General features: G+C 51.6%; 10 protein-coding genes across 10 annotated transcripts; 3 read left to right on the plus strand and 7 right to left on the minus strand.

Annotated features, from left to right (window-relative positions):
* Window positions 1–376: 376 nt before the first annotated feature.
* P174DRAFT_365411 (putative inositol polyphosphate phosphatase) lies at window positions 377–4,243 on the minus strand (the record flags this gene model as incomplete). Its single annotated transcript, XM_024822056.1, has 6 exons — window positions 377–455; window positions 505–1,172; window positions 1,225–1,484; window positions 1,538–1,747; window positions 1,803–4,131; window positions 4,196–4,243. The coding sequence occupies 6 exons, from the start codon at window positions 4,241–4,243 to the stop codon at window positions 377–379; spliced, it is 3,594 nt and encodes a 1,197-aa protein (XP_024685095.1).
* Window positions 4,244–4,721: 478 nt separating this feature from the next.
* On the plus strand, window positions 4,722–5,907 carry P174DRAFT_79734 (CHY zinc finger protein). Its single transcript, XM_024832463.1, has 6 exons — window positions 4,722–5,001; window positions 5,063–5,106; window positions 5,180–5,253; window positions 5,315–5,376; window positions 5,474–5,575; window positions 5,656–5,907. The coding sequence occupies exons 1-6, from the start codon at window positions 4,997–4,999 to the stop codon at window positions 5,735–5,737; spliced, it is 369 nt and encodes a 122-aa protein (XP_024685096.1). The 5' UTR covers window positions 4,722–4,996; the 3' UTR covers window positions 5,738–5,907.
* Window positions 5,842–7,192, minus strand: pre6 (proteasome core particle subunit alpha 4). Its single transcript, XM_024831025.1, has 5 exons — window positions 7,031–7,192; window positions 6,952–6,958; window positions 6,844–6,896; window positions 6,379–6,766; window positions 5,842–6,301 (listed from the first exon to the last, which is right to left on the minus strand). Exons 1-5 carry the CDS (start codon window positions 7,056–7,058, stop codon window positions 5,953–5,955), a joined length of 825 nt encoding a protein of 274 aa, XP_024685097.1. The 5' UTR covers window positions 7,059–7,192; the 3' UTR covers window positions 5,842–5,952.
* Window positions 7,193–8,301: 1,109 nt separating this feature from the next.
* On the minus strand, window positions 8,302–10,907 carry P174DRAFT_509703 (putative RNA binding protein (Arp); the record flags this gene model as incomplete). The annotated part of the gene is made up of 5 exons (XM_024831600.1): window positions 10,353–10,907; window positions 10,142–10,199; window positions 9,283–9,989; window positions 8,654–9,221; window positions 8,302–8,630 (listed from the first exon to the last, which is right to left on the minus strand). Exons 1-5 carry the CDS (start codon window positions 10,506–10,508, stop codon window positions 8,302–8,304), a joined length of 1,818 nt encoding a protein of 605 aa, XP_024685098.1. The 5' UTR covers window positions 10,509–10,907.
* Window positions 10,908–12,585: 1,678 nt separating this feature from the next.
* Window positions 12,586–13,758, plus strand: P174DRAFT_79870 (uncharacterized protein). Its single transcript, XM_024832464.1, has 2 exons — window positions 12,586–12,652; window positions 12,711–13,758. Exon 2 carries the CDS (start codon window positions 12,747–12,749, stop codon window positions 13,542–13,544), a length of 798 nt encoding a protein of 265 aa, XP_024685099.1. The 5' UTR covers window positions 12,586–12,652; window positions 12,711–12,746; the 3' UTR covers window positions 13,545–13,758.
* Window positions 13,759–14,265: 507 nt separating this feature from the next.
* P174DRAFT_438276 (condensin subunit YCG1) lies at window positions 14,266–18,145 on the minus strand. Its single transcript, XM_024826499.1, has 3 exons — window positions 15,833–18,145; window positions 14,859–15,765; window positions 14,266–14,808 (listed from the first exon to the last, which is right to left on the minus strand). The coding sequence occupies exons 1-3, from the start codon at window positions 17,915–17,917 to the stop codon at window positions 14,486–14,488; spliced, it is 3,315 nt and encodes a 1,104-aa protein (XP_024685100.1). The 5' UTR covers window positions 17,918–18,145; the 3' UTR covers window positions 14,266–14,485.
* A 314-nt stretch (window positions 18,146–18,459) lies between these two features.
* P174DRAFT_438277 (cysteine synthase A) lies at window positions 18,460–19,810 on the plus strand. Its single transcript, XM_024826500.1, has 2 exons — window positions 18,460–18,647; window positions 18,720–19,810. The coding sequence occupies exons 1-2, from the start codon at window positions 18,530–18,532 to the stop codon at window positions 19,715–19,717; spliced, it is 1,116 nt and encodes a 371-aa protein (XP_024685101.1). The 5' UTR covers window positions 18,460–18,529; the 3' UTR covers window positions 19,718–19,810.
* Window positions 19,798–21,136, minus strand: P174DRAFT_417534 (putative sulfite oxidase; the record flags this gene model as incomplete). Its single annotated transcript, XM_024824608.1, has 6 exons — window positions 19,798–19,837; window positions 19,872–20,431; window positions 20,492–20,624; window positions 20,687–20,932; window positions 21,007–21,071; window positions 21,125–21,136. 6 exons carry the CDS (start codon window positions 21,134–21,136, stop codon window positions 19,798–19,800), a joined length of 1,056 nt encoding a protein of 351 aa, XP_024685102.1.
* Window positions 21,137–21,777: 641 nt separating this feature from the next.
* On the minus strand, window positions 21,778–22,408 carry P174DRAFT_365451 (translocation channel protein TIM22; the record flags this gene model as incomplete). The annotated part of the gene is made up of 3 exons (XM_024822059.1): window positions 21,778–22,113; window positions 22,179–22,274; window positions 22,328–22,408. 3 exons carry the CDS (start codon window positions 22,406–22,408, stop codon window positions 21,778–21,780), a joined length of 513 nt encoding a protein of 170 aa, XP_024685103.1.
* Window positions 22,409–22,709: 301 nt separating this feature from the next.
* P174DRAFT_438281 (DUF4048 domain-containing protein) lies at window positions 22,710–25,032 on the minus strand. The gene is made up of 3 exons (XM_024826501.1): window positions 24,695–25,032; window positions 23,354–24,674; window positions 22,710–23,282 (listed from the first exon to the last, which is right to left on the minus strand). Exons 1-3 carry the CDS (start codon window positions 24,756–24,758, stop codon window positions 23,066–23,068), a joined length of 1,602 nt encoding a protein of 533 aa, XP_024685104.1. The 5' UTR covers window positions 24,759–25,032; the 3' UTR covers window positions 22,710–23,065.
* Window positions 25,033–25,610: the final 578 nt, after the last annotated feature.

A 25,610-nucleotide genomic window follows, 5' to 3' on the forward strand; every position in this document is an offset into this window, starting at 1 on the left:
AGTGCTTGGGTCAGGCTGGGCGTATCATCGATGTTCATGGTTATGTTTGTTTTGCGGGAGTTGTGATGTCTGCATGTAATAGTATAATGAAAAATTATGATCAGAATGCAGTTGTCTAATCACCTGCCTGCATAGCAGTGAATCTATCTACCACCCAGGGCTCTCTTCATGATACATGTCTATCGTGAAATCATTAGTCGTACAACAACAACAACAACAACAACAGCACAGCATAGCAACAACACCGCGACGCAGGAAACCGTCTTATACACTTCACTCCCTGACCAACTTTTACCTGTAGCAAAGAAGCTGATCACCGCAGAAGAAATGCCATGCAAGGAAATGCGGAGAAGAAAGACGAATATCAAGCAACGGCTCATTGACTACCCGTGCCTAGAATCAATGCTCGTGCCTGCTGAGGATCTGTCCCCAGAACGCTAATCAGGTATTCAATGCTACACACGTTAGCAAAGCCTGAACAGAGAGACAGTAAGAATAGCTTACCTAGCTTCAGAAGCCAGCCTGCGCTTCTCTTTTTGGAATTCTTGCTGACATGATTCCCACACCGTGGCACGTTCCTGCGGTAGCACAGTCTTGATGCGGAGCTTGAAAGATGCGCTCACAGGCCGATGGTCGGAGGCTCGGACCTCGTGTCGTCGATAATCCAGCTGCTTAATCCGACCTAGGCCCCTGTAGAGGACGCGATCGCACCACGCAGGGGACCGTTTCTTCTCACTCGAGTCATATTCGTCCGTGCCGACATCGTACTTGTACGTCGGCGCGAACGTGATGGGCGCCTCCGTGAATGACCGGAGTCGGAAGCCGGGGTTCTTGCGTCGCGATGCCAGCAGTTGGTCTCGCTCAAGCAGCTTTGCGAGGTTGTTGTTGCGAATGTCCTCGATGATCACATTTCGTGGGATCGAGTCGATTCGGTAATTAAGATCACCGTTGAGAATGCAAATCTCATGATCCATAATCATCGTGCCATCACCGCCGCTGACAAAGTGGTTTGCCCGAGTGGTAAGGCTGTTCTCTACCGGAAGCACTTCGGACTCGAGAATGGCTGCAATGTCATTGTTGCGGTGCGCCGTTTGCGACTGCCCGGCTGCTAAATGGCAATTCACGAAACAGAAAGAACTATCGTCGAGTATGAAGCGAAGAATCAGGGCACCCTGTGCAATCAGCAACCGGACCAAAACCAGTGCAGTCCCTCAGAATGCATACCTTGTTTCCGTGCAATCCTCCCATACCCCGCTTCACCTCTGCAGCGCCGATGTTCTTGATCCTCTGTCGCTCCTTGTGCTTGACAAAGACGCAGGTAAAGAGACCAATGAGATTCGCTGAATGAAGAAGGACATATGACTCCTCGAGGGGCATGCAGTCGTTGATACAGCGAGTCAAATGCTCCATCCATACCCGGTACTGACGGCTCATATGTTCTTTCTCTCCGCTGTCTTTCTTCTTGCTTCCCAGCAGCAAGCTTTCTAAAGACGAATTAGCAGAACTCGCATGTGAGGCAGCCCAGACTCTTACTCACTGGCTGTGATTTTCTTATTCTCCAGATCCACAAGCTCCTGGAAGCCGAAGACCAAAATCTCGGGTGGATTCTCGGGATGAATTGCCTCCTGGATGAAGTTGCTGGAGCGGACACTACCTGGCGTAGACGCGCCAGCGTTCCATGTCACAATGACTGCCGAGATCTCACGGAACTTGCAGAATTCTACGTCTCTGCTCTGCATGCGGGTTTCTGTTGACGTTAGTTTTCGCTTTTCATTCATCGTACCTGGGGAATATCGCCTTACCCAGCCAATCATCCTCCAGCATTCCATCCCAGAGACGAATACAATTATCGTCTCCTAACGAGGTCACCTGCAGACGGTTCATGGTCCAGACACTACTGAAATCCAGCAGGAAGCTAGAGACTGGACCGTCATGCGCTCGCCAATCCTTCTTTACTATCCATGGGTCGGTCCTCGTGTCGTAGACATAGATCATGCCCGTCTTATAGGCCGCCCATAGATAATCACCAACCACACCTAAGCAGTTGATCTTGTAAACGCTTACATTGACGACTGCTAGACAAGCGTAATCTGTGGAAGAGTACACGGTAACCTTGCCATCCGCATGGCCCAGGTACACACGTCCCCCATCTCTAGTCGTGTAGATACCGGACGTGACATCGCCAGTGTGCTGCGAGCCTAGAGGTTTCTTCAAAACCTTGAATGAGATATCGTCAGGTGCGTTTGGCCGATATATATGGACCTCCTTGCCGGTGGCCAGCCATAATGTATCTCCAACAACCAACGAGAATGTGTGTCCTCGGGCGACACGGTCATAAGGGTTGTGGTAGCTGTACTGAAGATTCGGGGTCCCAGTCTCATCCGGCGGCCAGACGAGCAATCGTCCTTCGTCGTCAAGGGTCCACATCTCCTTTTTGTGTCGGAGGATCTTGATCACTTCACGACGCGAAGGATAGGAGCGCGTTGCTATAATGGATCGAGTGGAGATGTCCACTTCATGGATTTCTCCCGTGCTCATGCCAAGCCATAGCCGCTGACCCTCATCCTCCAGGCCGGTACCAGGCTTGAATGCTATCGATAGACTCTTCACAGTCTCCCCATGGCTGAGACTCAAGATTTGTTCTCCGTTGGTGAGGTCCCATACCCGCGTCAAATAACCTGTTGTACACACATGCTTGCCGCATACATCCATCAAACGAGTGTCATATCTTGTATGGATCTCCCTCGGTCCGTTCTTAAGAAGAGGCGGTCGACGATTAGTGCTTGATGCGTCCGGATAGTCGGTCCGCGAGATTGCCGGTTCGTCCACGGGATCCTGTCCGAATGTGTCCGCGCGGACCAACTGCCGTTCAGGAACAGAAGACGCCTGCCCTGGCTTAGCTTCTCTGGAGAACGACGGCTGTCGGTGTACTTGCGTGGGCGTTTGGATCTCCCTTGGGGGCAGTTGGAATGATTGCGGTCTAGGCGATGGTTCAGGATGCGAAGAGCCGTCCAGATGAAGCGACGGCCGAGACGGAGATGCGCCATTCCTTCGCGCCAAGGGCGAATGCCGTGGCGGGAGGCTGGGAGGCTCGGTGGGAGTATCGGTCGCTTGGAGCCTGCGAGCTGACAACGGCGCAGCTGACAAGGGCTCCGTCTGTTTCATTGGATGTGGTGGGACCTGTACCATCAGTGGTTTCATGTCCCGCGTCGGTTCCGGGATGGGTCTCCTGCGCGAAAAGCCAAGCTCGCGCGCATCCCGAAGAGCTTGCGCAGACGGCACAGGGCTCCTATCATCGAACGATTGACGACTTGGGGGTTCAGTCGTCGGCCGAGAAGGAGAGCGTGGCATCTGCGGACGTCCACAAGATGATGGTTTGACGGATGGCTTCTCGGGACTGCCTGGGGGCGTGCTGAACGGTGATATCCGATCCTCCGACGTTGTCCTCTCTGGTTTGGGTGCCAGAGTTGCGCTCTCATGGGAAGTTAAGGCTGCCGGCTTTGCAGGGACCTTCGGCTTCTCCGCCCGATCGATGGGGGGAGGCAACGAAGAGCTTTTTTGCTTTCGATCAGGCGGACTCTCACCGATGAAGCTCCCCGAATGAGAATGCGCTGGCGACAGATGACCAGGCACCTGCTGGAAGGCCGAGGAATTGGGCGTTGTTGGTCGGTTGGTCGGCGGCGGTAATGAGCCCCGAGAGGGGTCCGGGGGACTGCGGGACATCCTGGAGTTGACGGTATGCTCAGCGTGGTTTTGGGCTCCAAATCCGCGCGGAGGTGATCGCGGCGAGTCAACCGTCAAAGTCGGTGCTAGTTGCGGCGACGAGTGGAAGTTCATCGACATGGGTCTGCTCTGCCACCTGCCTGGAGACCTTTCCGGGGAGCCGCTTCGCCGTGAAAATCCGCCATTTGCCCGATCGTACCGCTGGCCGTTCTGAGGCTTTGCCGTCGCATTCCATGGGGATTGAGACCGAGAAAGGTCGAGAGAAGCGCGCGCAGAGCGCACCTCGTCGACAGGTTCGGGCGTCCTCAGGAAGGGAGTCGAATCATGCGGACTCGTAGCTGTAAAGGCGGATGGTGATCGGCGATGGGACAGGTTCTCGAAATGTGACAGAAGGGAGGAAACCGGTCTCTGCGGAAATTTCCAGGATCAGTAAAAGATGCTCATACACTTGCACAGGAAGCGCAACTCATACAATGGGAGCATTATCCGTGCCGTCCTTGTCCTTGCCGCTTCCCTCCATGACCACAACGAGAGATCGCGCGCAGGAAGGGCGAGGAGATATGAATCATAGGCCTTTGTCGAATCTCGAACCTTGCGTCCGGTGCAATGTTATTCTATGTCGAAGTTCGGTATTGAGAGTCGGGACAAGTAGCCGAGAAGAGACCCGAAGTAAATATGGTGGCGGGCAGGTCAAGAAGTCAGGTGCAGATCGTTGGGTATAAAGGAGCGAGAAACGGATCGAGAAAGGAAACTGAGCAGGAGAAATGACCGTCCAGAAGTCATCTGACGAAGATCTTGAGCCGCAGCTGGAGTTATACTTAGACAGTAGCTGAAGATGAGTCCTCGGGAAAAAGGCGAGGATGAAGATCGACCAGAAGGAGACAGGGGGCGGTGCAAAAGCGTGTGGAGAGTCAAAGGGATGACGATTAACAAGTGGGGTTGAGGAGGAGTAGAGGGGGAGCTTGAATGAAGGAAAGCAGAGCAGTAGAAGAGCAAAGGCCAGAGTTGAAAAGGAAGGGAATGAAGATCTATCTCTTCTGAATATCAATCCATAACGATAACCATGATAACCTAACAATTGCGACCCGATCCATCACTGGCAGCACCTCCGTCCATACTCCGTACTTTGATTCAACCAGCCAAGACGGTGGCCTTTATATTTTTAGCTTCCTTTCTTTTAGTCTCTATCAATTTAGTCAACCTCTCTAACAGAGTAGACTATAGACACACAATTCTTACTCTCATTCCATATCACACTCATTTACGCCTCACAATGTGGTACGTCCATTCCATTTTAATCACCACCACGCTATAGTTACTCCCTCTAACCACCACACAGCAAACACGTCCTCAACGCCCAAGTAGCCATCCGTTCTCCCTGCTGTAAGCCACACCACGCCAACGCATTCGCAAAAGCCATAGCTACTCTCAATACTCACCATCCTCATCCCCCCAGGCCGAAAATGGTTCGACTGCGCCGAATGCCACCTCGAACAAGAAACCCACCCGCTCACCAAATCCAGCGAAATGGTATTCCCACGCTCACACCCCCGCTACCTGCAAATACCAACTTCTAAACCGTTATCACCAGACATTCGCCTGTAAAAAGTGCAAGAAGTGTTTCCGGAAGGACGCGACGGAGTTCGATGAGAGGTGCGTTCATGCTGAATGGCCCAGGGGTGCCCGGAGAGTGTGCTTGTGACTCCGGGGCCTCTCGGGCGAGGATGTCAGGTGCTGATGATTACGGTAGTGACGAGTACTGCCCGCACTGCGATAATCATTTTGTGATCGACGCTGTGACGCCCAAGGCTGCGTTGCAGGTTGAGGGTGATGATGCTCGGATTGATTCTAGGTATGTCTCTTCCATCTGGTGCTTCTTTTGAAACGTTGTCGTATGCGGTCGATGGATGATGCTGACTTTTCGCGATTTAGAATGATCAAGGACGACCGGGTACGGGAACACAAGGAAAAGTCGATATTCAATTTCAAGGACATATCGGATCGGCTAGGCTGAGTTGGATCGATCACGATGGTTTACGAAAATTACGATCTAATGCTTGCATATTCTCCGCGTCCCAACAGATTCACCATAGATTACCTGTTGCACACTCGTTGGTTCTACAATATTGTGCACATTTCTTCAGGAGCATGACGCTGCGCAAGTCTCATGAATTCGAAGGAGAAAAGTTGTAGTTAGGTCTCGTAGCTGCACATGTCCCGTATAGAGTCTCAGTCAGCCGACTCCCGGGTCGACTCCCCAGTCTCTCCACCACCGGGCCGCGTCAGGATGGCCGCCGTTGTGGTTCCGGTCCGACCAGTCTTCTTCTTCGCGGCCTCCTCTTGCTTCTCTGTCTCTATGCTCTTGACGTAGGCCTCGATCTGCTCGTCAGGCAACATCTCGATCGTCTTGCCGGGGGCCATGATAGCCACCTCGATGTTCTTGGCGCCGGTCTGCACCACCTCCAGCAGCGACTTGATAGTAAGGAGGATCGTCTGTTCCCGGTCCATATCGTCTTGGTGATTCCGCTCAAGAAACTCGCGCACGGTCTTGCTGGAACGACCAATAGCATTTGCTTTCCTGTAGAGCAAGTAGCCAAGTCAGCAACGTCCCTGACCCAACCAAGGTCAGTCGCCTCAAGCCAAGAAGCCACATACCAAGCAGAGTAGATCCCCGAAGGCTCGGTCATGTATAGTCGAGGTACATTATCATTGGGATCAAATCCTACAACCAGAGTACTGATACCGAAAGGCCGGACACCGCCGCTCTGCGTGTACCGCTGCTGCACACTAGCAATGTATTTGGTAATGTATTCGATGGTAACGGGGTCCTCGACGGTCAGTCTGTGCGACTGGGCTTCTAATCTGGCCTTGTCAATGAGAATACGGGCGTCGGCGTTCAGTCCAGCAAAAGCGAGAACGGCGTGATTGTCCAGTTGGGCAATCTTCGACGGTGTGATGCGGGTATCTTGAAGCTTAAGGGCAGACCGCTTCTCGCAGCCCAGGACGACGACATCTTTGCCTTTTACTCCGACAGCGCAGGTTCCTGTTCAGCGCGGAGATCGGTCAGCGTGAGATTGAACAGAATGAAGTTTGGGAGCTTCAGAAGGCAGATTGACCTACCTCGCTTCACAGCTTCCATGGCATATTCCACCTGGAAGACGTGCCCGTCGGGGCTGTTACTATGGTCAGAAAGCCGCTTCTAAAGCTCTAACGTATAACAGAGCATACCTGAACACTGTATCTCTGTCAGAATAAGCTGTCCTCTAGACCAATGATGCAAGAAGCTAGGGTAGCTAAGCTGCCTTACCTGAAAGAGCTCGGTCATATCCGGACATTGTGGGCTGTGAGAAGTGCTGCGTCTAGAGGAGATAGGTACGGAGTGAAAGAAATGTGATAGATAGGGTTGGTGAGGACGTAAGTGGATAGCTCGTAATGTTGTTCGCTGAATGCTGAGGATTGTATCTCTGACCTTGGGGTGATGACGGATGGAGGTGAACGCGAGTCCCGCGGTTGCCTCAGAGCTCCCAGACGCTTGGCGCGCGGCTATTTGCTACATCGACCAAGCTTCCATGACACAGTTATATGACAGTCCAAACTCATTAAACAGCCATTCTATTCTTATTCCTCCGTTTGAAATAATGATGCTACATATAATGCAAATGCTTGGAACAGCTGATTGCCAGCCCAGACAATCGTGCTTCTACCTTTATTGCATCAGATCGTGCTGGTGCCAAACTAATCCTCAAGAGTTGGTTTACAGCATAACATCGACTTTTCATATTGTAAACAATGTTGGCCAAAAGACAACATGAGGGGAACAGAGGAATTATAGACATATAGAACAATCTTCTTGCACTCGCAATACCCGATCTTTGTGCCTCACATGTGTCCCAAATGTGTTGAAATTTTGCTGACGCAGAAGAAATACCCCAACACCCCCAACGAGAGTCCATCCCATTGTATCCCATCCGTAATCAATACCATGATTCTCCAGTAATTCCGAGTGCAGAAGAAACAGCAATATCTAGAATGCAATGCCAAGTTTGAGCGTCCACCACTGGTTGCAATGCTCGAGCGAAGTCATGCGGTTGGAGAAGAAAAGAAGCTCCGTCGAAAGATGCCCCATGAGAAGAATGCGCGAAGCTCAAACCGACCCAAAGTGAAGGATGATGATCAAAACCAGTCGAAGGACAATCGACGAATAAAAGCGCCCCTTGCCCATCTGCCATTGACTGTACCAAAGACAGTTCTCTATACCCTCAAACATCGCTTCCAAAGACGCAATAGTAAAACATGCCGAAAAGTGGTGGACCAGAAAGGCTGCGAGACAATGTGAAAGATCAACAAAAACAAACACGAGGATGAAACGACGACACGCTACCAGCCTGCTCCTCCCAACCAATGCACCAGAACTGCAGATTCCCTTATACAAACGCGCATTCAACGAATATCAACCGTTACATATACCAACAGACTCAGACCTCCATATTGACAAACCACTGAGGCAATGGGGAATCGGGCTGATGAGAAACCATCTGTGGTCTCGTCGTTACCCCAAAGAGGGTGTACCCGCTTTATTTAAGCAGGGGACTTGCTGGCGCCGGTGCCATTACGACGGGAGTGGGCATCGTCAGATACGGTCAAGCCGCCCAAGCCAGTTGAAAGGAAGGCAAAAGGATCATTTGATCCGTCTGTCGCATAGAATCCGCCATTCGAGGCGCTCGTCGAGGTGGTGTGATCAGCTCCACTGAAAGCAGCCTGGGTGGCGGGGTTGGAGAAAGACGAGGTGCTGTGCGAGGCATTGGTGGAGCCATAGCCGGCATTCATCTGACCCATTGGTGGATAGGCCCCAGGGGCGCTACCAAGACCGGAAGGCAAAGCATAGTTGTTGGGGGCGCGGCGAATTGCTGGTTGAAACCACCAAATCCACCGGCTGCCGAAGTAAAGGGACCAGGAGCAGGGGTGCTGGTCATGGAGTTAGGGCCCATTCCGAACCCAGCCGGAGGCTCCATGGGGGAGGGGAACGCAGAGTCAGCAACAACTGCGGCCCCAGAGCGAGGAGCACCGCAACGCAAGCAGTTGATGTTCTTGGCGAAGTTGTGGTAGCCACAGCCCTCAGAACCGCACTTCCAATCACCAGCACGGAAGGGAACCACACCACCATTTCCACCCATACCACGAGGGTGGCCCATTCCGTGGCCATGGCCCATGTGCGAGGGCACCATGGATGGGGGACCGTAGCCGTAAGCTCCATACCCCATCGGGTCAGGAGCCGCAGCCATTGCGGGGAACGAGCAGCGGAAGCAAGCCGTACGGCGCTGGAAGTTGGAGAAGCCACAGGAGGGGCAGGTCCAATCGCCGGGTCTGGGACGGTTTTTGGACGGCGGGAAGGGAGTCAAGATCTCAGCAGCACGGTCCAGGACACGACTGGATGAGGGTGAAACCTCGATGGCCTTCTCGTTCAAGGCGCGGCCGTTCATACAGAGGCTTTCAGCAGCCTACCATCCAGTGTCAGGATCATGCAATAGACAAAAGAGGGAGAAGCTGAAGAGTACATACCTCCTCGTGGGAAGAGAAAACGGCGAAGCCCGTGCCAGTGGGCTTGTGTTGATCCGGCGTCCGGAGAGTCCAGAAGGCGATCGGGCGACCACCGAACTGAGTAAACCAGCTCTCCAATTCCGACTGTGTAGTGTCGTGGGGCAGACCACTCAGATGGAGAACCTTGCTGCGCTCTGTCAAGAAGGCACGAACATCCGCTCTGGCATCCATGGGTCGAGTCAAGATCTCCGGGTGCTCGTGTGGCGGCTGCGACTTTCGAATCAAGCCGCGGAGAACGCGAGCCAAAGTGATGGCCTCCTCCATTGCCCGGCGGGGAGAGGCGGGGGCCAATGCCTGAAGGTGGAACGGGAGGTTATGCTTGATCGGAGCAGAGGACTGGACAGGTTCAACTTCAAGCGCAGCGCAGATGTTGGAAAGCGAGCTGGGGCCGAAAGGGAGAGACTCGGGGTGATGGGTCTGCCATCTCTGGTACTCGGTGCGGAGGTCAAAGGTCCGTGAGTGCTGAAGATATGGGGGAAGAACGACAGCCTTGTCACGAGCCTCACGGGGCAGCTGCACTCGGAGATCCCACGAATCCAACGTCACAAAGGCGAATTCGAGATTCTTGCTGATGAGGTGTTCCTGGGCAAAGGCATCGAAGCGGTTGATTGCGTCACGGAAGGTACCTGCCGAGCGGACGTGTTCCCATGTCAGAGTTGTAAGGCTTGCTGTCAGACACTGTCAGCCATTGAACCAACAGACTGATGCATCCAGTGAATGGGAACGGTGTAGGAGCAGGGGGTCGGAAATTCAAGAAGAACGCGTGTTCGGTTGAAATTGGGTAGATGGATAGATTAAAAAAAAAATAAGAACCACTTACTGCAGAGAGGCGTAATAGGAGTGTTGACGGGCTTGACGAGAACACTTTCGCGATGAAGCTAAGGAGGGAACAAAAGTCCAAGTCAGCGACAGGCGGACGAACAGCGGTGGTGGTGGCCTAGGCACTGAGAGGGGAAAAGGGGAGTGAGGCGCAAAGAGGAGGGGGGAGGGAAAAAGGCCGAGTGTTGTTGATTCAGAAAAATAGAGCCTACCTCCTCGCAGGTTTTGGTATCCAACAGAATCCACCCCAATTCGATCACTTCTGCAGAATCTTTGGTGACGTAGACGCCATGTTCATCGCAAGTGGTTGCGACGTGGATGACAATGTAGCGATCCAGCTTAGGGGTAGGTGCTGAGACGGTTGCCATCGCTCAGATTGTTGTCTTCTTTCCACTCTCACTGCCAACGGAGCGGCGAGGGAAAGGGGACGGGACGGGAGTGAATTGGGGAACGTAGTGGGCAAAAAAGTCTCTGCAAAGTTAAGCAGAGGACCTTAAATCACGACCAGATAAACTGTCGTGATTTAAGATGCGAACAAAAAACAAAAAAAATAAGAAAATGAACAAGCGGAAAAAAAGGACAGGAAAGTGAAGGGTAAGGAGAAGGAGGATTGAGGGGAGGGGAGATTGAGAGGAGAGAGTGAGAGCGAGAGGTGAGAGAAGGGAAGAGAAAGGCCCCAGGCCAAGCTAGTAGCAGTTGGTCAAGGTACCTTAGTTAAGGTAGGTAGCCTGTAGTAAAGGACCAGTCCGTTTGGTGGTTTCTTAGTGGTGTGGTGGAGCGTCGGGATTAAATAAAAAAAAGAAAAGTTTCGCGTCTGAGGGGAAAGACAGTGGAGATAGACCGGTGACAGCAGACACACATGGATAGATAGACTACTGGAGCACTTAATGACAGAAGTCAGAAATGCAGCTATAAGGATCAGAATGGAAGTAATCAGGAATCCCAATTCATCTAGATACGCTATGAGATACTATTTTTATCTTGTGGTCCTAGGAAGTTATAATCTTGCGAAGAAAAACATGTAGATTAGAATGATTGGAATGGCCTACCTAGTTTTCCGTAAGCTGGACAGGTATTTATTTCTCTTATTTCTACTCCATATTATTGTCAGCACCAGAGACACAATATCCCTAGTAAGATGAGGGGTTGGCGACTGCTGTTCATTAATGAGTAGGGAAGGTTGTCACTATGTGACTGACATATGCAAGAGCAATTGTCCCGAGCCATTACTAAACAATCTGCATCTCTCTTTCTGTGGTTATAAGCCAGAATAGCTGGATCTATGGTTCCTGGTCTTTTCAGCTGTTATCATGCCACAGTCTTCCTCCCAGACTGTCAATGGTACAGCGTCAATGCAGATTCTAAAGAACTGGAATATTGGTACTGATACTTTACAAATCAAAGACCAGCTATCTTATCAATCTCAGATTCCACGTCCATCACTTCCTGTTGCGAGACCACCTGGACAGTCACATACTTTCTGATAGGAACCATGCTTCTTCACCAGCTGCTGCAGACATTTCTTCCTAGCATTTTCATACAGCATCTGAGGTTAGGGTCCTTGAGAACTGAATGACAATCCTACAGTCTGGGGAGAAATCACACTTGAAATGCCATTAGGAATCAGAAATAGACCTGTCTTTCTATCTATCATCAATTATCCACGTTTACATGCAATTGTTTCTCGATCACTGTCGATTGGGAGACAGAGAGGGCAAATCTCTGAAACAAAACTATCCGGTATCGTGTCTTCACGACAGTAAATGTCGCATGTTCACAATGCGTTAGATTTTAATGTGGAGTACCTCTACACCTATTCAGCTCAGCGATGGATCTGGAATGAAGAACAGCAGCTGCGAAACAGATACGTTTCATTCGATCTTGATGCTCTAGTTCGAAGTTGCGCAGGGAGCTGCCGGACACAATGCAGTTTGCATCACCGTCTCGAAGCTACCAGAGGCAAACTTCAACAAGGCTTTTCCTGTTCCCATGCAGGACGGACTGGACCTAGTTGTTAAGATCCCAAATCCCTAACGCAGGAGCTAGCCACTATAGTACTGCGTCCGAAGTGGCAACGATGCAATATGTGCGAAACCCCAGTTTCGAACGGAGCAAACAGTCAAATAAAAATAGCTCAGTTAAGCTAACATCTTGAAAGGCAAGGGGGAATCTTCAACTTCCTGTTCCTAGAGTCCTTGCATATTGTTCCCGGAATTGTTGGGAGCAAGCTAGGCTCAGAGTATCTCATCATGGAGAAGGCCAAAGGTATCGAGCTTGGTCGCATGTGGGAAATCCTGGAGCCGCGGGACAAACTGCCTATAACGAAGCAGACTGGTTCCATCACTCCCACACTCTCTCGGGCAAAGTTCCCATTTCACGGGTCATTATACCACTGTCAAGACATCTCAGTCCGAAAGTATCAAAATCGATGATACTTTCGCAATCGGACCGACAACAGGGCGAGCGTGGTTTGATGACAGAAGAGGGGGAGTCGATGTGCATAGGGGACCCAGTAAGGTATCTCGTCTCTCTAACTACGTGCTAGTTAGGCTGATGTCATCTCCTACCAGAAGACGGTGCACTCAATATGGGCGTAATCTGGCACAATGACCTACACACAGGTAACATTTTTCGTTGACAAAGACAACCCTACCCAAATAACCAGCATCATCGACTGGCAAGCAGTTCCTATTTATCCGATTTTTCTTGTCGCCCATCATCCGTCTCTCATAGAGTATGACGGTCCGAAGCCAGAGCGGTTCATTCAGCCTAGTCTGCCAGAGGATATCGAAGAGTTTAATGTCCAAGATAAAAAGGCTGCCAAGGAGCTATTTCTTGGGCAGACACTCTGGCTTTACTATGAGACGCAAGTCTGTAAAGAAGCCTCAGATCTGATTTGCGCATTTGAGTACCGCAAATCTTTGCAGTCTGAGATACTAAGTCTAATCGGCTCGATATTTGACGATGGGGAGCCGCATGTCCAAAGGCTCCTTGCGGATGTCACGAAATATGGTATACGGAAACAGCTGGTCGGGGAGGATGATCACGGCAATCCAAGTGTACCATGTCCCCTGAGCTTCACAGAACATGACCTGGAGAAACAGATGGAGGAGTACGCCGAATGGGGGAGGGACATCGAGGAGAGATCACGAGTGATTGACAAAATAGGGGTGTATACAGGCTGGAATGGAGCTGTATCTCCTGGCGATTATGATAAAGTTGTCAGGCGAGTTGAGCTTGTCAAAGAAAGGTTTTTTAGATCGAGAATCGACAACTCCAGAGGAACGTGTGGTGTGAGAGAAGTCATGGCCTTTTTGAGGATAAGCCCAGAGGACACTGATCTACTTGTAATAAGAACAGGTTCCCTCCCCCGCTCATGTCTTCGCTGCTTCCCCGACAGGTGATGGCCAGGGTCGTAGAGCTAATCGAACAGTCTTAATAGCCAATAAAAGATCAACATATGGCCTGATGGGGAATCTGAAAGTAAAAGTACGACTGTAGACAGTTCCAAATAGTCGGCGACCTTCGGTTGATACAATTAATAAGGTGGATGTGATGATATTACTAGACAGTACGCCATCCTATCATAGAGAAGTAGTAGTCTAGGTAGCAAACAGGTTTCAATCCTGGTCTTTAGTCTCAATAGAAAGTACGTACCTGAGAGCTAACTAGACCACTAGAAGGAATGCCCTTTGTATATGTTATAAGTGTAAGAGGTATTTATCCTGACCTGTCAGAAGAAAGATGATCGCAATACAAAAACTGGAATTATGGATAGATACATAGAGCAATCAAGACAAGAGACAACATCCATGAATCCAATCTTAATGCAATCTCAGTGACAGCAACGAGATGTAGACAGGCGAAATCTTATTATTGGACAACAAGTCGGAAAAGACCTGTCAACCCATCCTCATGCCATTGAGACAGTTATATTCCGATAATCAAGGTTATTTACAGTCAATTAAGCGCAGCCTACGTACCTCTTCCACAAGAAGATCCAATTCGCAGTGTCTCTCGACTGTACCTTTCACTGCTTGGGTCGGCCAGTCTCGTATCTGAGGGACACCTTCGTGTCTTTTCTTTTGATATTGGCGCAATCGTATTTCATTTGTAGTCAGCATTCACCGTACGAGTGACTAGGTCATCAAAGGTAGATCATCCCAGAAACCAAGAGGTGCAATAAATTGGAATGAAGCGGCGTCAATCATATACACCAATAGACCAAATCAATAATTACATGAAACCTCATAACCATGTCATAACCCATCCCGTTCTCAACCCATGACCATCATTCAACGCCGGCAACAGAAAGAAATGAATCAAGCACCAGGGGCTTACGCCCTCAGTCGTCATGAGCTTCAGACTTGATGATCGTTCCTCGACTGTCATCGTTCTCATCCTCCTCCATAATGCTGGGCTCTACTGAGAACATCCGCCGGCGTTTGCCTGGGTGCTCAATGGATGGCCGGACACTGCCAGAGCGGATGCTCATGGCATCACTTTCGGGTTCCTCGGTGCCTTCGCGCGGCCTGACACTGTCGGACCTGGTGCCTTGCGCAGCTGCAAGAAGCTTGAGAACAGCATTCTTGACCTTCACAAGCGCATTTCGACCCGCTGCTTCAGCCGCGACACCCTCTTGGATGGCTTCATCCAGTAATTCCTTGACTTCCTGGGCAAGAGCCACATTCTCAGGGGAGATTTCGCCCCGCTGGCACTCTGGGTGCTGGAGCGGAATTGATCGTCGCCTTCAGGCATCCTAGACCCAGATCGCGAAGGCACCACAGGAGGCGAGATATAAAGCTTACTCAACAATGAGAATAGAAGCTTCTTTTCCTCCTTGGAGCACCGGTTGGGACCGGTGCTAATCCCCAGAACGCGCTCCAGAATATCTTTCACCAGGGCCAAGTGTACGAATCCACAGGGGCTGGAGCTCGTCGGAACGCCCGCAAGGATCTTCTCTCCTCCCAGGCCCACGACCCTCCGCTCATCCGTCCATTCCGCAAGCATGCCCACGACACCTGCCATCAGTGCCTTCAGCTCCCTCTGTCCAACAGTCTCATCAATCTCGCCATCACTATCTTCCTCGGCTTCTAGGGAGTAGTACTCCTCCGCCGCATTGAGAACCGCACGGATAACGGGAACGGTCACCTTTCGCATGTGCTGGGTATTCTCCAAGCGGGAATGGCAGTAAACAGGGAAGAAATAGGCCAACGCTTGTCTAAAGGCCGGGTTCTCCCGAGTACGAGGGTGGAAGAAAGACACAATGAGCGATTGCAAGACGGTCTCCACAGCGGACTCGTTGTACTCCTGGATGGCCTGTGGGATGTTGGCTCCAGACGGTGTAAAAGTATTAGTGAGCAACAACTTTGAAAGGCCGGTGGCGGCAGCGGCCTGGACACTGTTCGCAGAGCTAGCCTTCAGAGCTCTTGCAAAGACCTTGAGCAGTGGCTTCTGGAATGCTGGCGGCGACACGGTTTCCCCGTCAGACTGTGGGACAGGAGCGAGTAGCGAGGGATGCGTCGTTATCATGTCACACAAAATGTGTAAGGCGGTAACCTGCAGGGCTTCGTGGCCTTTGCTGTAACAGTGGATGAAGAGCGTCATATTCTCTTCGGCGAGAGTCTGGGAACCGGGAAAGTAATGAGTCAGCACGTTGTTGGGGAAATACGTTGATGTATAGAAAACTCACCTTGTCCAACAAGCAGCAGAGACCAAGGCACACTAGACCTCTTTCACGGATCGGAGCCTCGTGGCTTCGAACCGCTGGCACGACCAAATTGTTGAGCATAGTAACCAGGTTCATGTTCTGTTGCAGATTGCCTTCCACGTTTTGCAACATACATTGGGCAATATGCAGACATTTCATATTGACCACGATCTCGCGCAGAACTTTGGCCTTTGCCTCCTCCTTATTAAAGGGTACTTCAGCTTCACTATCTGCCGGGGTTTCAGACCGTTGGCGGCTGGAGGTCGCATCGCTGATTTCAGACTTGGCCGAAACAAAACTATCTTCGGTCACAATAGTGTCATGGACTTCGGCAATAGCTTCGAGAACAACACTGCAGAATTCACTCTCAGCCGCAGCAGCTGGTCCGCACACACATCTCAAAGTCTCGACAGTGAGCTTAGTACACTCTTCAGGTAGCTCGGGCACGGCTAGCGACTCGCGAAGGAGAGAGAACATTTTCCGGCGGCCGACCTCGTCACTGTAGTCCAGTGTGATGGCGATATGTAATAGTTGTTCAACGATAAATTCGTTCTCAACCGTGTCGTCGTCGTTTGCTTCACTAGTATCCTTGGCCATTTTCTTCCTTTGTAGAAGCTCGGTCATGTATTTTTTCAGAAAATGCGCGAAGGCTGTCACCTCAGGTATCTTCTCGTCGGCGAGACTATCGAACTTTCCTTCGTTCTCGACACGGCAGAAATCGTTAAAGGATCGTAGAAGAAAGGCTGACTCGGCCGTCAAGGATTCCCAGAACGGCTCATCAAAAACAATCGTCTCTCGATAGTCGGGGCGGCCCTCCCAGAAACTGCGCATGGCCTCGTGCGCGATTCCGGAGTCCATCCCAGAGCTGACGACGTCAATTCTTTCCAACAACTCCAGCAGTGCCTCGATGTTTGGGGGAGAACGCTGGGTGGAAGGACCATTCTCGGAATCGTTGGTTGTGCCAGCGCAGTCTTCAATCCAGCGGTCGTAGAACAGCTTTCCAGTGGCCTTTCGAACACTTTCATCTCGGTCTCGAAGGCCCCAGCGAAGCAGTTTCTCTCTCATGGAAAGCGACAAATGGCGGAAGTCACCAAGGGTGGGGAGTAAGCGGGAGTATAAGGCTCGTCGGGTAGTTGCTTCGAGATCTCGAGCACGTTCGAGCAGATAAGGGAGAGTTGCGGGCACTAGAGGCAGATTGAGCAACAGGGTCTTCCGCACTTCAGCACTTGTGTCATTCTGCATAATGTCAATGAGCTTTTCCAGGAGGGCTTTGGAGCTATCGTCGTTATCATCGTCGTCTTCTTCTTCGTTTCCTGCCAGGCGCCCAAGCCCCAGCACAGCTTGTACCCTCACTGAGGGCTCCTTGTCTCGAATTCGTTTCAATAGTCCTTGTCGAATGGTATGGTAGAGATCATCATCGATTGTTTCGAGGGAGTTGACAATGTGGGTGACAATTTGTGTCGCGCGAAAACGCACGATCTTGTCCTTTGCCGCCAACAGCGGCACAACAACGCTGATCAGATGAGTCGCCAGTCGGGCAGTTGGGGTCTCGATGATATTTTGCATGTCATCGTCGTCATTTCCGGCGGCGAAGATTTCGGTATCTTTCTCAGTCGCATGAGATAGAAAAGTTCCAACAAACCGCAGAATTCGATCGCCAACCGGCTCGGTCTTTTTTATCGGCAGTATGCGCAGCAAACAGCGACCAACCTCTACGTTGAACTCCTTCTCCGGAATGGTTTCTTCGCTCGGCAGTAAAAGCTCCTCCTGAGCCTCAGGGTTCTTGCCGTCCTTCTTCGTCTTCTTCGCAGAAATTCCGCAGCAAATCTCCTGCAGCTTCCTTAATCGCACCACAAGCTTCCGGTGACCGGTCGTTGAACGCTGGGCGTCAGCAAAAATCAAACAAACATCGCGACGTAGGTTAGGCGACGCTTCGGGCGGCGCAGGTTCCTCTGGAATCACAAAGGACGGGGTCACAGACGCGGCGCGACCTCCTGATGCTGAGGGCTGAGCCGACGACCTGCGTGTCGGCGCAGAGGTCGAACGGGCGGAAACTCGACCAGGCATCTCTGGTTAATACTGAGGAACGGCGTGGAATTCTGTCAAATTAAAAAGACTTAGGTCATCTCAGACAGTCACTTGCATCTCATTTATTGCTGTATTGTATTAGTTGTGTGCCTGGATACGAATCCTGCTCAAGATGGACGTCGTCTTTCAGCAGCGCGGAGGTACCACTCCCAACGCAGATCGCTGTCACGGGGCCCAAAGGATAAACAAACAGCCCAAACGGGAAGCACTAAGATAAGGGCTAGGGCTCTGGGCACGTGGTTTCCATACATCTACGGATTTGGAGGTGTACAAACATCAATCTACCTGAACGACCACATAGCCACGAAACAGACTGCTTTATGTAGGTTCTTCTCGTATCAGTATCAGTTATATACGAACTCGTGTTATATTGCGAAGACCAACTCGACAGAAGAGGAAATGGCTGGCTCCATACGCCCAACTACTCGTTACAAACCTCATCACGCCATCGTTCACGTGACCGAAGGTGACTAATGCCGATCCTCGGTGTCCGAGAATCTGGGGTTCTTATACTCCCAAGTCATTTCGTCTTTCTGCGGCCTGCATACCGTTGACGGGTGTTCTGGAGGTACCTGTGGTCTAGTGGGAAGCATGTTTCGACAAGGTGTGCGCCGGTTTGGCACAACTGCCCTCCGCGCCGTGGAGGCATCGACCGCTTACCATGAGCGGGTATCCAGAGCTCAGGGCGTCGTGAACGGGTTGACAGAAGGTACAGTATACGCAATGGACATTCACGGTGATAGAGCAATTGCAGTTTGCTAATCAGCCTCTGTACCTGCAGCTATTGGAAACACCCCTCTCATCCGACTGAAGCGACTTTCTGAGGAAACCGGACGCAATATCTTCGGCAAAGCCGAGTTCCAGAACCCCGGTGGTAGCGTCAAGGACCGTGCTGCGCTATTCGTTGTCAAGAATGCAGAAGAGAAAGGACTTTTGAAACCAGGCGGTACAGTTGTTGAGGGGACAGCTGGCAACACCGGTATTGGTTTGGCGCATGTGTGCCGATCCAAAGGCTACAGGCTTGTCATCTACATGCCCAACACTCAGTCGCAGGGTAAGATCGACCTGCTACGTCTTTTAGGTGCCGAGGTCTATCCTGTACCTGCTGTTGCATTCGACAACCCTCAGAATTACAACCACCAGGCGCGCAGACATGCGGAGTCGCTGGAAAATGCTGTATGGACAAATCAGTTCGACAACATCGCCAACCGCCAGGCCCACATTGAGACGACTGGACCCGAGATCTGGGCTCAAACTGATGGAAAGGTCGATGCCTTCACATGCGCTACTGGAACAGGAGGCACTCTGGCTGGTATCACACGATACCTCAAAACCGCCAGCAATGGCCGCGTGAAGTGCTTCCTTGCCGATCCTCCAGGCAGTGTTCTCCACAGCTACATCCAGAGCGGCGGAAACCTGATCGAGCGCAGCGGAAGCAGTATCACAGAGGGCATCGGTCAGGGTCGTGTCACCGACAACCTGAAGCCCGACATGGATCTGCTCGACGGGTCGCTCACCATCAGCGACGAAAAGTCCATTGAGATGGTTTACCGCTGCCTTGATGAGGAGGGACTCTACCTGGGCGCTAGCTCCGCTCTCAACGTCGTCGCCGCCAAGGAGGTCGCTGAGCAGCTCCCCAAGGGTAGCAATGTGGTGACCATTTTGTGCGATGGAGCCTACCGGTATGCTGACCGGCTTTTCTCCAACACCTGGCTTCAGAGTAAGGGCCTCAGGAGCTCGATTCCCAAGCATCTGGAGAAATATGTTGTGTTGCCATGATGGCTGTATGTATAGTTATTAGACCAGTGCTATATACTTACGATTTACGTTACAGCTTTTACCAACTGTCCTTCTGTCAATCAAAGAGTCTGCCTGGCCATAAAACTCTGGGCTCTTACACTAAATGATTGTCAGATTCCGCGCTCGCCCGTACCCATTATACCCGACACCCCTCAGGTTCCACTGTGAATGTTCTACCTGTACATTGCCACCAGCATCAAAAGCTCTGCTCAAGACTTCCCTCCCTGTTCCTACTTCAGGACACACAGCTGCAGTCCACAACACCCAGCACCATCGCCTATTCCCCTGCCCAGCTTCGTCAATCTTGGCATCTATCCACGTTCTCCCTCCATCCACTGAAACCTGCACACGAGTAACCGGTCCATCCGCACCATGCGGAACAGCATACCCCTTTACCTCCATAACCCCAGAACTCGACAAAGCAACAGTCGCATTATCTTCCGGGACCGCGACAACAGAGTTGATAGGCATATCAGACATGGGGGGCGTCTGTGCCCAAAACGGCTGCGCTGACTCCTGATCGACCGCCGACGGCGGCAGGACCTTGTAATCATGCTGCTGGTAGAAATTCGGCGACTCATGGTCCGAGACCGTGATGCGATCCAGCCACTTCACCCATCTCGCGCCGACAATCCCAGGCAGGATAACTCGCACGGGATACCCGTGGTTCACGGGTAGCGGAGCATCATTCACCTATTTCATCGTCAGTCTCACTTTCAAAAATGCCAAAAAGGGAACGAGAGGAAAGTGCACCTGCAGAGCAAGAATGGCATCCCCATCCTCCCTCAAACACCGTTCCAGCGGTACACTCGCCCCAAACCACTCATCCTCCTGACACTTCACCTGATAGCACGAAAACTCCACATGCAGACCTTTCTCGTCCTCCCTAACCCCCGCGCGCAGCAACACATCGCGTAACCTCGGCCCCCTCCATTTACAATTCATGACAGCCGCATCCCCCAATCGATACCCTGCACTTCCTTGAGCATCGTGCGCATCGTGTGCCGCCTGTTCCCGGCGCATTCGAGCGCGCAGACTACTTCATGTTGCGGGAATTCGTTCGCGAGCTGCTGGATAGATAGACTGAGAGGGGTTGAGACTAGGCCGTCGATGTGCACTTTATGGGAGTCTGCTGAGAGATGCGGGATGGGGCCGTGGTTCCGATCGTAGGATATATCAGCCGGTGTTAGGAAGCTGTATACTTTTAGTATTATCCTTATTCTTATCCGGCTATTGTACTACGATGACTGTCGAGGATGGAAACATACCTCGCGACGAGTTGCTTGGCGGGTGGCTCCCGGTTCAGTGGCTTGTCGACGGAATACTCGACTTGCTACTCCGTAGATCGAGTTAAGATTGGTCGGGTTTAACAATCTTGAGACTTACCGTACTGGTCATCTTTTAAATTGCTAGCAGGCGCAGTCGACGTCTCAAAATCGATGTGTCTGTGTGTGGGTTGCGGATGTTGTGCAAAGTATATATAATATTGCCCCCTACGTCATGGGTGAAGCAACCATGCATCTCGTGGGGCAAAGAGAATGTCATGTTACCCAGAGGTATATGATCAATTTGTTCTATTATGTTTCTATACAACCCTTGAGATCAGAGCTGATATCTATTTACTTCTTTACTTCTTAAAGATTGCCATCATTTGCCATCATTCAACAGGAGAGTTCAAAAGTAGCGTAGCGGTTAGCCATGCAGATCGGAGTATATGCCTGTATCCTGTATCCACACCTCTATAACCATATCACGTATTGTACATCGGAGTCGCGAGTCGCACCCATGCTATACAGCCATCGCCCACTCAAGATCTAACATATGCACAAAGTGCAGAAGCGGAGTATATGCACGCGGACAAGCAGCATCAACGAAACCAAAAAACCCCAAGAACGCCGACGATGCTGCCCATATCTATCCCATCAAATCAAAAATTTATAAGGAAAACCCAACGCCGCGCCAATGTTTATACACGTTTCGCAAAGCGACCATCTGTTCAAACCAGAACAGCGACACCGCAGCAAGCGAAGCAAGCGGCGCTACTCCTCCGACGGCATCCTCATATACGCATCAATCGCCGCACTAAACGCCGCAAAACCAACACAGCCAGCAGCCGCCGCCTGCGGGCCCGCCTTCGCACCAAGGATCCCGCCCGTGATGCAGCCGGCCGCCACGCTGTTGGTGAGGTCGTTCTTCGCGCGCAGGCCCTCAATGCAGCACTCCGTGCCAGCGTAGAGAGCACCGACGATACCAAAGTTCTTGGCGGAGGACCAGGAGCGGGCGCCCATGTCTTTGAAGCCGCGGCGGAGTTGTTCGCGCCAGGGGAGGTCCGAGAGGGCGGCTCCTTGAGGGGTGAATGCCGAGTCGTAGGACATCTATAGAAGTAGAGCATGTCAGACACCTGTTTTCCGTAGTTTAGTTTGGGACTATGGACACATACACTAGCCATGAACAAGCCGAATGCACCGCCCAGCGCAAAACCCATTGTACCGGAGATGGCGGTCTTGACGGGACAGGATTCCATTGCAGCGTGCATCTGTGTTTTATGTTAGCCGGTACTTTAATAGGATTGATGTCGGAGATACGAACCGCCTTGACCATTGCCTGCTCCTGGTCACTCATGCCCTGCATATTGTTTGCTCCTCCCATACCGCCGATGGGCGGAGTCATTCCTGGGAAATTCATGTTGGGTTGGGAAGGAAGGTGTCTCGGCGTAGAAACTGCCGAGTGCTGCAATGTATGCGAGAAATCCTGCTAGTAGAATTTACGCAAGGAAAGTAGAAAAGCAAGTCGCTAATTGGAAATCAAGTCGCTGGCTCCAGATAATCAGCTCGGACATTTTGCGGAGATGGCGAAAACAAATTTATTTTACGGCGGAGCAAAGCGGCCAAAAGTGCAGTTTATCACATGACTGTGTACTATGTTCGGCTTCAGAAATTGTCAGGACGTTTATGGAGCTGGAGAAGAATTTGGCTCTAATGCATGTAATTGCAAATTTATAGAAATATAAAAGCAAGACATATATATACATAATATCCTCGTACATAATCCGTGTCGGAAAAGGGCTTCATCAAACAACGTTTTGGAACTGGAGAAAAGAAGAAAAGAAGTCATAGAATGGCAAATCCACGAAGGGGAAGAAAACGCTGTGGTCGTGAGGGTATTCAAACGATAATCGTAGCCCTGCGTTACTTTGTACTTGGTCCATGCAATCCAGCCCGGTAGAGTGCATGTCCATATATGTTTGTATTTACAGTGTAGCCTGAAGGAAAAAAGAAACATGTATCAGGTCAAGGGTCATGGAGTAGGACAGTCCCACGGACGAGTTCAGTCTTTTTTATCGTCCTTATTGAGCGGCGGGGAGCTCGTTTGATTCTTTCTTTCAGGTGACGGTGAAAGACTGCGCTCCCACTCGGCCATCAAATTGGATGCCGTCCGCGTGAGCTTCGAGGGAGCGAATTTGGTGATTGCAGGCCAGGGAATGCCATCTGATACGCTGGGGTCCGGGACGAAGTCATCCTGCGTGGCGCGCCAGTCTCCAAAGCTAATCCAAGTCAGCGCATATCAATCAGTCAGACTGCGAGTTTCAAGCCTGGTGCAATTCAAATAGCATACCTGCCGCTTGTACGAGGGCTACTGTTCTGTGTCACCGGAGACTGGTCGTGCTTGGACTCCAGCGTGGAGCGGCTCGAAGAAGGGGTATGCGTCTTCTTGGGCTGGGGAGTATCCCAGTCATCCCAGTTCTCTTCAACGTCGAGATTGTTGGAGGTTTCTTGTTCGGTCGCCCCGCGTGGGGTATTTGAGGCTCCGCGAGCTTTCGTGGACTTCTGCCCAGCTGTATCAATGCCGAATTCACTCCAGAACGACACGTCTATGTCCGCCGATTTAGTGTCTTTACCAGATAATTGTGTCCCTGCCGCCTTGCCCCGCGAGGACGACGGTGACCGCGATGATTTGCCTCCATGCACCGACAAACGGTCTCTGCTTCGAGATGCGGAGCTGAAATCTCGTTTCCGCGCGGGCGGCACTCCTCTCGACTGAGTGGCATTGATTCCCTCTTCTCCCACGGTGGCCTGTCGAATGTCCTCCAGGAACGTCCACAAGCCTTCTCTCAGATCGGAAGCCATCTGCTTGCCGGTACGCACAAGTGCCTCCCGAGACGGGGGCGGCATCGTCCTCCGCCACTGAGAGATCATATCCTCTGTAGGCCGTTCGTTCATCTCGGTCGTTGCAGCACGTTCAACAGAAGGCAAGGTCGCCGACCGCGGCGTCCGGGTCGCACGGTTGCCGTCCACATCAGCGCCAAACTGCTGGTTGACACCAGGACCATTAACGGGCGAGAGCAGCGACAATGCCCGCGTATGAGACCCCTGGAACACACGCCGTCCATTCGCAGATATCGCGGTGCCACCATTTACACTCGCTCGTAGGCTTTGGCGCCGCTCCAGATCGCGGCTGCGCCGAGTCTGCACGGCCGAAGAGCCATCCGCTGTGCCTGCACTGCGTTCTGTACGATGCTGGCTCGATTCGTCATGGGTCGCGCGGTCAGGCGACCGCAGAGGGAGCAACGGCTCAGCTCGGTGGTTGATCTCCGTGCGTTTCTTCGTCTTCTCGGAGGAAGCCCACTGTTTCTTCAAAGTATCCAGCTCCGCCTCCGCCCGCTGAAGCTCCTCGCGGAGTTCTAGCACCTTCCGTTCCTGTGACGCAATGGCAGTCAGAAGGCTAGAACCATCGTCCTGATCGTCGAACACGACCGGAGTTCCAGCGGCAGGGAGGGGAGATGGACGGGCGGCCGAGAATGTGGCAGGTGTCATAGACTCAGGGGAAGTGACGCTAGGATCGGATTCAAGACCCGGAACAACGTTGATAGGAAAGTTGAGGGTCAGACGTTTTGCGTGTCGAGCAGCACCGTTCGGTCTGGGGGAACAGACGATCGCTTCTGCTGAAGTTCTTGACGACGTTGTATCACAGACGAAGCCTCAGCTGGCAGTTCCCGCTGACTTTGGAACGATGGCGACATTGTTTGGGACGCTTCCGGCGCTGGTTCCGCGTCGCCCGTTCCCGGGGAGCTCCCCATCTTCGGGGCAGAATAAAGCGTAGAACGTAGCGATTGTACTTAAGGGAGTGAATCGATCATGACAAAAATGAGCGTGAGGATTGGCCTGCCAAATAATAGCGATGGACTGATGATGAAGGAAGCAAAGAAATGAAGCGACGGAAGGAGAGAAGGAAGAAAGATTCGGAGAAATTATGCAGAGAGGTCTAGCCAAACAGCATCACTGGACAGATATGAGGACAGCCTCGTCTCCCCTATCTAAACCAAGCAGTCCACCTTAATTTAACAGTCTAACTGGCTAAGACCAACAGACCGCCTGGCCCAGAATTCCCCGTAGTCTAGTCTAGTCTTTAGTCTGCCGAGTGACGACTCAGGAGGACGTCAGGAAAGCGGCGGGTCTCCCACTGCGCATCCTTTCCGCCTCCAGCCTCGACGGCCGCGTTTCATCCATTCAGGGGCACGATCGCCTCGAGTCTGTGGCTCCAATTGGCAGCTTGACATGTTTAATTAAGTCGCTCGTAATCAAGTCTCACAGCAATAAAACGATGATTCTTCAGGAAGCCTCGTTTGCGGCTTGAAATTGAGGATACTATGCACCGAGCAACCTCCCTCTGAGGTGGAATCTGAGGTTTTAGAAAACGCATCCTGAAGGATTGCTCGACATACAGGTCGATGAATACGTCGGATTATTATTTTTTTTGCAAAAGACTGGCTATATCCACGCCTCAACAAACAAACAACATACAGGAATGAATCACAGTAACTACATTTAATGACCAGCGACACATATATCACAGAGAGAACAGAAGTAAGATG

The sequence above is a fragment of the Aspergillus novofumigatus genome, assembly GCF_002847465.1.
Source record: "Aspergillus novofumigatus IBT 16806 chromosome Unknown P174scaffold_2, whole genome shotgun sequence".
Classification (NCBI taxonomy): Eukaryota; Fungi; Ascomycota; class Eurotiomycetes; order Eurotiales; family Aspergillaceae; genus Aspergillus; species Aspergillus novofumigatus.